Consider the following 12,988-nt stretch of genomic DNA (forward strand, 5'->3'; position numbering starts at 1 on the left):
GTGTGTGTGTGTGTGTGTGTGTGTGTGTGTGTGTTCATATCTCTGTGTGGTTTTGAGCACGTGCCTGTGATGACAGAAAAGTGTGATTCCTGAAGCTGGAGTTACAGGCAGTTATTAGACCTCTGATGCGGGTGTTGGGATCCAAACTCAGGTCCTCTGCAGGAGCAACAAGTGCTCCTTACCTGTGAGCCATTGCTCCAACCCTTATTTATTTATATTTTGGGGTAGTGTCACTTGGATTCCAGCTTGGCCTCAAACTTGACGTAAGCTGAGGATGCTCAAGACCCTCTGATCACAGCTGTGCTCCTGCACTCCTGATTTTGTGGTGAAAAGAACTCAGCTGCTAATGGAACTCAGCTGTCCACATGGAAAGCAAGCACTATCCCAACTGAGCCACATCCCTAGCTCAAAATGTTTTTAGTAAGAACATTTTTTTTTTTTTTTTTTTTTTTTTAGGATACAAGTTTGCCTCATTCTGGATTAACAGTTACCATTTTCCAGTTTCCAGATGTGTGCTAGTGTGTGACTTCGAATTTTGAATATTTACTGAAATCTCTGATTTGTTTTATAGCATCTTATTGCTAAAGGCTCTATGTATGAGGAACTTCTGGCCAGAACCGAAGATACGTTACAGATGGATGTTCAAAGTGCTTCGAACATGGAGTCCTTCCAAAATGTCCTCAGAGCTGACCTTCAGGCAAAGATCCAAGAAGCTAAGGAAGGAGTTCAGGTCTCTAGTTAATGCTCTTTATTTAATAAATTTATCCTAAGAACCAAATCGTTTATGGGTGGGCCAAGAGGAAGATCTGACCTGAATCTTGGAAATACTTTAATAAAATATTAATTTTACATTTTATTTCATTTTCTTTATAATGTAGAGCATATTGGAAAATAGAGATGTTTTTAGTAATATATTTATATGCCTAATTATAAAATATAAACTACTAGAAAAAATATTGGAAAAACAGGAATTTAGTAAGAAGTCAGCCCAGCTGTTTACTTGAGAGGTTTTTTTAATTTTTATTTTTCCTTCACAGATCATCATGGTAGAATTGTCTGCAGTGTTGAAGAACTTAAGTGATGAACCCCTGGAGCCAGACATGAGGCTAAAGGTGGAGGAGGCTCAGAAGGAGCTGGAGTCCTCCATCTCGAGAGCTGAGCAGTTACTTGGGCAACGAGAGCGCCCTGGTGGACTCATCTCCAAGTACAAGGTGGGAAGCTTGTTCCCATGGGAGGAGTTATCAGCTCCATGGGAGGAGTTATCAGCTCCATGGGAGGAGTTATCAGCTCCATGGGAGGAGTTATCAGCTCCATCGGCTTGACAAGTAGCTGTTTCCCACACCGACTTAATACAGGACTACTGTCAACCTGACAAGCTTTCCCGGTACTAGATGCCGTTCACCTGATAGTATCAAAAATCAATATTCAAGTAAAGAACAGTTCGGACAGCACAGCTGATTCCAAGATTGAGAAGAGCTTAGTTTCTCTGGTTTTTTTTGTTTGTTTGTTTGTTTTCTTTCTTTGTTTTGTTTTGTTTTTAGTGTAAAATGAGTGTATTAATTCAGTACAGCCTGGGTATCTGATTTGCTGAGACTCTAAATGGGAAAAAAAAAGTGCATAGAAGCACACTGTCAGTTAAAACTCTGAATATAAGTACTATTATTAAATTGCTTTGAGAAAATTTTCATAATCATATACTTATCTGTAACTTACAGACCCAATAGTATTGTTTTGTATAGACAGGGCTTACTTTTTGTGGGTTTTTAAAATTTACTTTATTAGTTACTAGGTGTGTATGTGTGCACTCACATCTATATTATGCATAATAAGTAATAAGTAAGTTTCATTGTGACATTTTCATACATGAAAATATTTTTCTCAGCCCCTTCACTCCCATTGACCTTTCCTTTTTATCAGCTAGTCCCCTCCCCACATGAATCTGTGGTGTATGTGTGTGTGTGTCTTTGTGTATCTGTGTCCTGTATGTGTGTGTGTGTCTGTCTGTCAGTCTCTGTGTCTGTGTGTATGTACGTGTGTCTGTCTCTGTGTCTGTGTGTGTAAATGTGTGCCTGTTTCTGTGTCTCTCTGTGTGTCTGTGTGTCTGTCTTTCTGTGTGTGTGTGTGTGTGTGTGTGTGTGTGAGCAGGAGCCTGGACAGCTTGCATGGCATACTCCTGGAATCTCAGCACTCAGGAGGCTGAGGCAGGAAAATTAGGAGTCCCCAGTCATCTTTTACACTATCTAGCAGTTGGAGGCCAGCCCTAGCTACTTAAGATTCAGGAAAGCAAGAGGTCCCTCAGTCAGTTAATTGCTCAGGTGGATTTCAGAAGAGTCCATATGTGGGCTTGTAAGGAAGAGGAGATATTGGCTGGAGAGATGGCCCAAGGTCCAGAGCATGTGTTTTTTCACAGAGGACCTGGGCTTGGTTCCCAGAATCCACATTAGGCAGCATATAACTGCTTGTAATTCCAGTTTCAGGGGATCCCATAGTCTCTTCTGACTTCCACAGACACCTACATGCACGTGGTCTCATACAGACAGGCAGACAGACACACCTATGCAAAAATTTTAAAAAAATGAATGAAGAAAAGAGAAAAGATAAGAGGTTCCTAGATGCAGGAAGAACATCAGCTTTTGTCCCATTTTCTTCATTTGAGGCTGGGGATTATCTGTTTTGGGCTGGCGCATTTTCATCATGGAAGTCCGACCAGACCATGTCGGGGACTATCCTGACAGCCCTACACTCCACTGACAGGAAGGTGTGTGACTGGGCGCTCACCCTAGCATGAGTGCATTTTCACTTATCAGGGAAGACTGAGAGAAGGGTACTGTTGTTGTGTCTACAGTTGGTGCTTAATAAATGTGCATTGTATGAATGAACGAGTCTCTACCCTGTTTGATTGCCCTTTTCCGGAATCCTTCCTTCTCCTCTGGATTTCCAGCCCTTCTCAGAAACTTCCCAAGCTATTTTTGGTTCTGCCATTCACTGGTTACCTAAGCCAGGTTCCTGCTCTCAGAGAACATACCGGGGAGGAGCAGACCCAGATCCAGCAAATCTGTCCCCAGCTGTTTACTGTAGCTTTTTCTTTGCAGTGGGACTGTCTGGGGACTGGGCAAGACTTTAAGTGGATAATGAGGTAACAGTACTTCCTGGCCACACAGCGTTGTTCTTGCATGGTAGTAAATATTTGCCACATAAATCCTACAGTAAATTTTTGCCTTTTGTATGCTAATTCTATCATATCAAATACCAAGTAGGTAAAGTCCTTTCAATAAGACATTGTAATCTTTTTGAAAGAAGTCAAGATAGGGAAACAGGTCATCGGTCTCAAAATTTCCACAAAGGGCCTCCTATGAATATTCAGATCATCACCACTAACTCCCACTCTGGCCCTTCCTGCTCGAGACAAACCGAGTTAGCTCAGAGGATCTGGCAGTATCATCAGATCTTCATAATTCTTTTGCAGGAAGCACTGGACATTTCTAATACCAGTAGTCTGGTCAAGTATCTGCAAGCTGTTGAAGAACTGAAGCAAACTGTCCCAGATGGTGTGAAGCTGCAGCTGGAAGAACAGAGTCGAGACGCGAGCGCCAAGTGGGAGGTGAGAGCCTCAGGGCCTTGGGCTTGTGGCTTTCTCTGGTCCTGTGCCTGGTCATCTTCAGAGCCATTACAGGCTTCCTCTGTCAGCTCTGTGATCCGTTTGCGTTAGAGGTGCGGGTGCCAGGCTCTTCTTCAACCGCTGTCAGCCTCAGCCAGGGAGAACGAGTTATAGATCTGAGGGCTGCCGGAAGAAGAGAAATGTCTACATTGTTTCTTTCTCTGTCTCTGCTGCAGCTTGTCTTCTCTAGCATGGGAGACTCATGGTTCTGTCTTCCCTAGGCTTCAGGAAGGCCCCCATCCCAGGGGAGGGAGACTGCTTTCTCCTGCAGCTTTTTTGATAGCCCGCCTTTCCCCTCTTAGTTTGACTGCTCTGAACTTTCATGCCTGGAGCTATTTACTATTCCCAGAATAAAAAAGTTGAGTGTGTTTCTAATTTCCTGGATGGATCCTGACTGAGATAATGAGATCCTGACTTGAATGGACTGTGCCCCTGCAGATTTCCCCTAGTCAAGCAGGGAGAAGCTTTTGTGGAGGTTAAAACTGTGACCCTGGGCAGATTACTAAACATTTGGAAACCTCACTAGTAAAATGAGAATAACACAATTTAATTGGCAGGTTATTACAAAGATTTTCATAAGCCATAGAGGATATGTTCAATAAATGATAATTATATTATGAAGGTATGTGTATGTGTCTGGTGAGTATAGTCAGTTCTCCATATCTTTGGGTGCTGTGTCCTTTCAGTCAACCAGTCGTGGGTCAAAAACATTTGAAAAAAAAAAGACTTGTGTCTACTCTGAAGGTGACTGGCCATGTTGCCACACCATGTTCATTAAACAATACAGTATAGCAGCTATTTGCATAGCACTATGTTATATTAAGCATTATATGTAAACTAGAGATGACTTGCAGTGTATTGGAGATTGTGTGTAGATAATATGGCAGTTTTCAAAAAGGGCTAGGGTGTCCTTAGATTTTAGTGTCTCTAGTGGGCAGGGGGTTCTGGATCAAGGGATATCTATGTAATTAGATTAAAATCTATCCACCTGCCTCTCCCTCTCAAGTTCTGGGATTCTGAATAGGCTTTTATTTATTTATTTATTTTAAAGATTTATTTTTTTATTTATTTTATGTGTATAAGTAGACTGTAGCTGTACAGATGGCCGTGAGCCATCATGTGTGTGGCTGCTGGGAATTAGACTCAGGGTCTCTGCTGGCCCGCTACCTCCAGTGTAATTCACTGTAGCTGTCTTCAGACACACCAGAAGAGGGTATCAGATCTCATTACGGGTGGTTGGGAGCCACCATGTGGTTGCTGGGATCCGAACTCAGGACCTTCGGAAGAGCAGTCAGTGCTCTTACTCGCTGAACCATCTCGCCAACCCTGAGTAGGCTTTTATTTTAGAGCAGTTTTCACTTCAAAGAATCAGTGCAGAGATAGCTCAGAGAGTTCTAGTGAAGGAATCTGTCCCAGTGAGTGAGCCAGTATGGGGGTGTTAGATCAACTAAAGCTGTCTGTGCTTCCTCAGATTCATGCTGTCCCATGTAATGCTTTTTGTCTGCCCCAGGACCCCATCCAGGACACAAACTTCATACATTTGTCATATCTCCTTCTATCCTCCTTAGACCGTAGCTTTTATTTAATTTTCTTTACAGTATCTTTCACGGTTTAAAACACTTTTTTTTTTTTTTTAGTAGTTAGAAAGAAAAAGAAATTGGTTTATGGATCTGGGATATTTTTAAACACTCTTCCCAAAGATAAAGAGGGTGAATGAACAGGTTTGCAGGCTTCACTTCCTTCCTGTTGTTTCTATGGCTGATTTGTGGTAACTGGAAAGAGTCACTGTATTGTCCTCTTGTGATTAATGTGCTCTTTTGTCCTTTGCAGCCACTCGGTCAGGAAATTTCTTTGTATCTCCAACAACTAAGAATAGCCATTGAAGAAGAAAAGCTTAAAGACAATATTGCAAGACTTGAAAAGCAAATAAATAAAGAAAAAAAGCTTATCCGTAGAGGGCGGACCAGGGACCTCCGCAAGGAACATGAGGTAAAGCCATGGGGCCACTGCTTTTTGCCTTCCTGTTGGCTGGGTGACCACTGTGTAAGCTCACGGCCTCCTATTGGCTGTGCCCTGGAAATCACTTGAGCCCGCTTACTCCCCTGGACTTGTCACTGGCTCAGCCTGGTGCTCTCACTGGATCCTGTACTTTCTACCCATCAGACGTGAGAAATCTCAGCCATGCGTTTTTTTGTTCCTCCTCGTTTTGATCTTGATGATTGAGAGCTGCCTGCTCCTGAGACTGCTTGTAACTGTCTCAACCACTGCTGCAATGCAGATAGTTTTATAAGGATACGGGGTCCCCAGAAGTAGAGCTTTTGTGAAAATGAGCAAATCAAGTCGGGCAGGACTTGGGGGCCAGTCTACTGATTTTTTTCCATCTCTAGCCTATTTGATTGGGTTTGTGTGGTTATATAGGGCTCAGTCCCCTTCATTTCCTCTTCACTGTCACTTTCTGTGGTTCTCACGTTACTCCTGTTTGTACAGATACCTATTATATGTATAATATGTGTGTATTATATATAATATATATATATGTGTGTATAATATATGCACATATATGAGGTATATCTGTAACACACACATACACATATATGGTGCTATAGTTTTACTATCTTTACAACGTTTCCCATTTTCATTTCTTTTCCCGTTGTCATTTCAATGTTTTTGTTTTTGGAAGGGTCAGTCTACAGTCTTCACTACTTGGATCCATCCTAACTATGCAATTTTATAAGACTATCTGTTGACGGCTGTGCCCAAGTCTTTCTCTGGCAGACGACCCCCCTCAACCCCCATCTCTATAGTCTGCTCCTGACTGGTGGCCATCACGAGTGTTCATCGGGGACTTTAGGTTCCTGTGTCTAGAATGGAGCTGGTAACCTCACCTCTCAAACTTTGCTCCCTCCCCTCTTCAGCACCAGGCCCTGCTGTCTCCATGATCTTCTCCTTCCCTTTCTCCCGCTCATCTGTAGCGAGTTACTGAGAGGCCAGTTCGATTAGCACAGCAGTTTCTTCTCTTCCATCCACCGTGTTTTCCCCTTCCCTTATTCTGTTAGGAAGAAAACGGCTTCACCATCTTTCACCACAGCCGTTTGCTGGTGTGCGGAGCAGGGAACAGTGCTGGTGACTGAAAAGTCCAAGGCATCATGCACAAAAGACAGGCACTCTACCAACTCAGAGATATCCTCAGGCCCCAGACCTAGCCTTTTCAAGCACAGATTCCAATTTACTGCCTCCCAGTGGTCACCCTCTCTCCTCTTCAAGGATGGCCCTAAGATCTTCAGAAGGATCCAGGACATCCCTTCAGTGTCTCTCTCTGAGGCTGGGTACTACAACAGCAGCAGGGACCTGTGCTCTCAGAACATTTACTCCCTGTCATCTTCCGTTACTGGTGGAGACGACTTCTCTGTGATGGCTGTGTCGTCAGCTTGACAGAAGCAGAGTTACCGGGGAGATGGGTCTCTGGGCATGCCTGTCTGAAGTCATCTTGATTAACAGATATAAAGGGGCTATTCCTTAGGCAGGGGATCCTAGACTGTCTTAGGAGGAGGAAGTGAGCTGAGTGCTAGCTCGCGGTCATCCTTCCTGGTTGTGGGAGCAATGTGACCAGATGCCTCCAGCTCCGGCTTCCCCAGCCTTCCTGCTATGATGGGCTATATTTGGAACCATGAGATAAACTAAATCCTTCCTCCTTAAGTTGCTTTCGTCAGGATGTTTGGCTATATCCACAGGAAGAGACTCTAAGACAATCCTCCAGTCACCCTTAGAGAACTCCTCGTCCCTTCCACATCCAGCTGGGATGACTCCCTCTGTGAAGCAGGCAGGTGGTGGTGGTGTTCTCATAACCTCATGATGTTACCAACCATTATTTGCATGTCAGTTACTGAAATGGGACTCTTTTAGGGCCAGCTTCCTCATTGCTTTTCCGTAGTCCCTGTATCCATATTCAACGTATAGCAGACAATCCATAAACCTATGACCATACTCAACGCATAGCAGACAATCCATAAAAGAGCATGCTGTCAGAGTCACACACACACTGGGAGTTTCTGGTCACACGCCCTCAGCTGAAGCCCAGCTTTCTTCCCCCACTCAGGTTTGCTTTTCTCCAGAAAGTATCAAGTGCCAGCTAGAAGAGCATGTGGGTGTTTTGAGGGTGCTGTGCAAAGAGCTGACATCACCAGAGGACCAACAAGAACTGAAGAGAGCACTCAGAGATTACGAACAAAAGATAGAGAGACTTCTGAAATGCTCTTCTGAGGTTCATACGACCCTGCAGTCCCCCCAGGGAGGTGCACCGAAGGAGAGGTTAGTGCTTTGTATGAAGAGCCGTGCTTCAGAGCAAAGCCAGAAGGAGCTGTTTGCACAATCAAATGACATTTGGATGATCATGGTTTTTTAGGTCCCATATCCCCCCCCAATTCTATTTTAATATGCAATCATGATTCCTTCCTAGGGATGCCTTGATCACAACTGAGAACGGCAGAAGGGATGCCCATGGCGAGCCACCACTTGAGATACCAGATAACCAGCTGTCAGCTGAAAAGGTGATAAATGCGGGTGATATATTTCACAAATAGATAGACCTGATATAGGTTAAGTGGGCAACCATCCAGTTCTCATGAGCATCCGTCTAATTATCGAATTGTCATCATCAATTAAGATTTCCCACCTTACAAAATGCAAGGAAGGCCACTCCTCAGAGAGTTAGAATGATGGCCACCAAAGCTATGGTGTGCCTAGCAATCTACTGAGTGTGTCCCAGTGGCTCCTCATTGTGTCTGCTACTCCTGAGGTTGGATGAGGCTGACCTTGTTCTTCACAGACGGCGGAATATGTTGAGATGAATGGGCTCATTTGGCTTCTTGGTAGAGTGAATTTTGTTTCCCTTGCCAATTGATTTGCTAGATTGCTGAAGGTAGAGAAGTTGGCATTTGCCATGTAGCACAGTGCAGGGTGCCAGCCAGCAGGTGTTGGAAAGGAATGAGGAACACTTGTGTTCAGGGCTTTCGCCTTGAACTGAGCCCTGAGGTCTGATGCGGACTCAAGCACTACAGCCCGATGGTATGCCTTTATCAATTAAAGGGTGACAGTCGGCATAGCAGATGTCATCTGTGTGAGGCTTTGCCCTGAGCTAAGATGTCTCAAGGACTTGTATTCTTCCCTGATTGTGGATATAAAGTACCATACCTGAGCATAAAGCACTTAAGTTTTACAGACATGTAAATGTGTTTAAGTCATTGTCTTTACTATTTTGCGTATTTGCTTAGGTGATGGAACCCACTAAAAATTTTAGCCAGACATCAGAATTAAAGCCTCAGCAAGAAGAAAGCATTATGGAGAAGGGAGAAGAGGATTGCAGTGCCTCTCTAAATGACTTACGGGACAGGTAACTTCCTTCTCATCAGTGAGGACCACTGAAAACCCTTCACCAGTGACAGCATGTGATTTATACACAGACATGTCTATATCATACATATCATATGGGATATATCACATATATGAGATATATCATGCATCTCATGTATGTGACAGATACTTGTATGTGTGATATATATACATATATGATATATACATTCATTTTCTATATGCTATATATATGTATACACACAATATGCATGTATGTATACACACACGCACACTTATTTGTAGATGCACATGTTCGTGTGTGCTTGGTGGCATGTTCCTTTAACCACTAAGCCAGCTTGATACCCCTGCCTTTTACAGAAGTTTATTTATTCATTTGTGATGTGGGCACATTGGTGGGTGCAGGTGTGTGGAAACAGAGGGCAGCTTATAGGAGTCCTCCCATCTTATGGGTCCTGGGAATCAAAGTCAAGTCATCAGGCTTGGCAGGAGGTGCCCCTGAGCCATCTTATCCATCCACATCAATATATTTTTAAGACTTGTGTTATTCTTTAGTTGTAATTTAAGCAGGAATTCCTTGAGCATTTCTGCATGTACAATTGATAGTAATATAAAAGTACTTCTATCTTATTTTAAAATTAAGTTTTAAAATTTTTAAATTTTAATGTTTTTAATTTATTTAATTTTTTTTGTTTAACAAACAAGAAATGGGTTTCACTGTGTCATTCCATACAAATGCATACATACATATTTCATTATTCTTTGCCCTGCCCTCACTATCCCTCCCCCATACTAAATTAAATTCTCCCAGGTATGACACACAGAGGGAGCTTCTTGAGCAACACCTACAAGACAGCCAATCCAGGGTCTCGTCTGACTTTCCAGCTGAGAAGGAGCGGAGCAGCGCCTGCCTGCAGGGTAAACTGGCGGAACTGCAGGTAACTTCTGAGCATTATTCCTCACTGCAGCAGATTGTGCCCGTGAATATAGCTGCGACAGTTTTGTGGAGGTCACATGCATAAGATGTCTCTCTGTTAGATGGTGTTTCTCATGTTCCTCTCACCTGGATTTGCTTTCAAGTACAAAAAGCCAGGACAGACTTTGGTTCAGGGTCTTCATTTGTTGCATTGTCGTCTAATCTTCAGAGTCCTCCTACTTCCTGCAAGACCTCCCACTTCCTGCAAGATCCACCTACTTCCTGCAGGGACCTCCCACTTCCTGCAAGATCCTCCTACTTCCTGCAGGGTCCCCCCACTTCCTGTAGTGTCCTCCCTCTTCCTGCAGGGTCCTCCCACTTCCTACATTGTCCTCCCACATCTCCTGGTTTCTTTCTTTTTATGAAGCAGCTCCCAGCCACACCTGCCATCTAGCTCCTCTGTTTTTCGTGGAGTAGGCCAAACTCATCAGATCTTTGATGGATTAAGCATGTTTTTAGCATGGTTAAGACATTGTATATATAATGAGTCGGTTGGAAATGTACATTTGTCTCTGGAAAAGTGAACAAGTGAGCCTGTTGATCCTTCAGCAGGATTCTCAAAGGAGCCTTCGAAAGAGGGCTGGAGAGAGAGAGTGCTCAGGGGTCATGAGTTTCATTCTCAGCATCTAGGTCTGGGGCTTATTATCTTCTGTAATTCCTGTTTCAAGAGATCTGACATTGTACTCTCCTCTCTCTCTCTCTCTCTCTCTCTCTCTCTCTCTCTCTCTCTCTCTCTCTCTCTCTCTCATACACACACACACACACACACACACACACAATTTAAAAGAAAAAAGAAACCAAATATATAGAAACACTTGCTTCATTCCAGGTTTTCTTTGAGTTTAGAATGTAACAATTTAGTACTCCAAGTAGAGTAGTTGTTACTTCATTTGTGTGTTTGTGTGCATGTGTTTGTGCCTGTGTGTGCATGTGTGTGTGTGTTCATGTATGTACATGTGCTTACCCATGCATATGGAGGCTAGAGGCCAGCATTGGGAGTCTTCTCTAACACTTTCTACCTATTTTCTGAGACAGGGCTTCTCTCTGAAGCTCCTAGACACTCCTCCTGTCTCTGCCTCCCAGTGCTGAGAATAGCAAGCATGCACACCCATGCTTAGCCTTTTACCTGTGGGATGGGGATCAAACACAGCTCCTCATGCTTGTATGGCAGGCACTTCACCAACTGAGGCATCTCTTCAACTCCTGTATTTGAGGTGTGTGTGTGTGTGTGTGTGTGTGTGTGTGTGTGTGTGTGTGTGTGTGTTTGTGTGATAGGGGAAGTGATTTTGGAAACCTTTTAAAGCTGTATCGTCAGCTGGCTTAACTTCACTGAATGAGGCTACTGATTTTGCTGTGGCTGCTTCCTCTCCTCTTCCTCCTTTAAATTATATTTTACTTAACAGTGTGTGCGTGTGTGTATATGTGTGCATGTGTGTGTGTGTGTGTTTAGGTTGTGCATGTCACAGCATTCATGTGGTGGTCAGAGGACAATTTACCTGAGTTGATTCTCTCCTTCCTCCAACAAGTCCTGGAGGAATAGACTTGGTGATGGGTACCCTATCTGTTTCTTGCTGGTCTCTGAGTGAGAGTTATTTACCATTGTTCCCTAGAGGATAGGTCCTATCCCTACAGGGTAGGCTAGACTGGCAAGTTTCTCGTTTTGTAAGAGAAGGGTAACTGAGCCTTTGACCCGTGACGTGAGAGACAGCGACTCATTTATTTTATTTAGGTTTTACAGGCTGACACTGATGTTCACTGGGATGAGTTTGAAATCACTTGGCTGAATTTCAAAAGACTGGTGAGCGACGCGGAGAAGCTTGTACTAGACCAAGAGAGAGACTTATTGAAGGGGAATGAACAGATTCTTCACGTGCTTCTTAACACCAGGTACACCTCAGGTTTGCTAACCAAGGACTTGGTGCATGGCTCAGTGTGTAGGTCATCTTAAGCAAGATTGTCACTACACTGTAATATCTTAGGTAGTTATCACAGGTCACTTTAGATCCATGGGTTTGGGTTTTAATGGGATGGTTTGTACATGTCGTTATATATATTTTACTGGGTAGCCATTTCCTTGGCTAATGGCGGAGTTAGCATGTTTTTGTAGGATGGCTTTCACCATCTTCCCATCACCTCTGGTCTGTTTTCACCCCAGAGTGAAGTCACTGGAGATGGCGCTACAGGTAGTGCTGCCTCTGGAGAAGGAGTGCTCTCCCCTGTGTGCCTCTGACCTGCCCTTCTGCACAGTGGCTGTCCAGGACCTGCATCCTCTCGAGATTGATAGTGTCTATCAGAACTTGCAGGTGAATAAATTCTCACACTGAATTTATAAGACCTTCAAATCTTCAGAGATATTCAAATGTTCAAGATTTCTAAACATTTTTAAATCATAGGGTAGATTTAGAATATAAAGTGAAATGCATTCCTTAATGATTTAGACTGGTTATTCATGTCTCGTTTCTTCTGTCCCTTGAAATTTAGAGGTAAGTACCAAGGAGTAAGTAGAGGGATTGTTTTATTTCAATTCAGAATAAAGCCTTTCTTACAAATGTCTTTAGTGACTGAATTTCTAAACATTGTAGTTAACTCGGACTGAGGCTGAAATATTCTTCAGACTATTCATCCCAGATCCCGTTTAAATACCCCTCCCACTGCTGTCAGACAGGCCCCTTCGCTGTTGGTCTGTAATTATTTTTTTTGAAGTAGTAGATCCACATAATTCAAGCACAAAGACAGTATCAGGCAAAGAAACAGTTGGAATCAGCTCATTTGCCATTATAATGTTTCCTGGTTCTGAAACATTCAGCTTTGGTTAAACTCAAACTTTTTGTAGATCATGGTCAGCACTCTTAGTTTCCCCCCCCCCCACCCTCCGCCTGCGCACATGAGTGCATATGTGCATGCGTGTAAGAGAGAGACAGAGACAAGTAACATATAAAGGCAGGCCTATCAGAATTACACCAGACTTCTCACCAGAGACTATGAAA

General features: G+C 43.4%; 1 protein-coding gene across 4 annotated transcripts in view; it reads left to right on the top strand.

Moving 5' to 3' along the window:
- Syne2 (spectrin repeat containing nuclear envelope protein 2) overlaps positions 1-12,988 on the top strand; it is a 396,202-nt gene that overhangs the window by 186,404 nt on the left and 196,810 nt on the right. For all 4 annotated transcript variants that reach the window (XM_031355750.1, XM_031355751.1, XM_031355749.1 and 1 more), the window contains 10 exons: positions 572-730; positions 1,038-1,211; positions 3,467-3,601; positions 5,489-5,647; positions 7,755-7,966; positions 8,115-8,205; positions 8,929-9,047; positions 9,837-9,963; positions 11,731-11,888; positions 12,157-12,304. In XM_031355750.1, coding sequence (XP_031211610.1) covers positions 572-730; positions 1,038-1,211; positions 3,467-3,601; positions 5,489-5,647; positions 7,755-7,966; positions 8,115-8,205; positions 8,929-9,047; positions 9,837-9,963; positions 11,731-11,888; positions 12,157-12,304 — 1,482 coding nt within the window. The remainder of the gene's footprint in view (positions 1-571; positions 731-1,037; positions 1,212-3,466; positions 3,602-5,488; positions 5,648-7,754; positions 7,967-8,114; positions 8,206-8,928; positions 9,048-9,836; positions 9,964-11,730; positions 11,889-12,156; positions 12,305-12,988) is intronic.

This window comes from Mastomys coucha, unplaced genomic scaffold, assembly GCF_008632895.1.
Source record: "Mastomys coucha isolate ucsf_1 unplaced genomic scaffold, UCSF_Mcou_1 pScaffold6, whole genome shotgun sequence".
Classification (NCBI taxonomy): domain Eukaryota; kingdom Metazoa; phylum Chordata; class Mammalia; order Rodentia; family Muridae; genus Mastomys; species Mastomys coucha.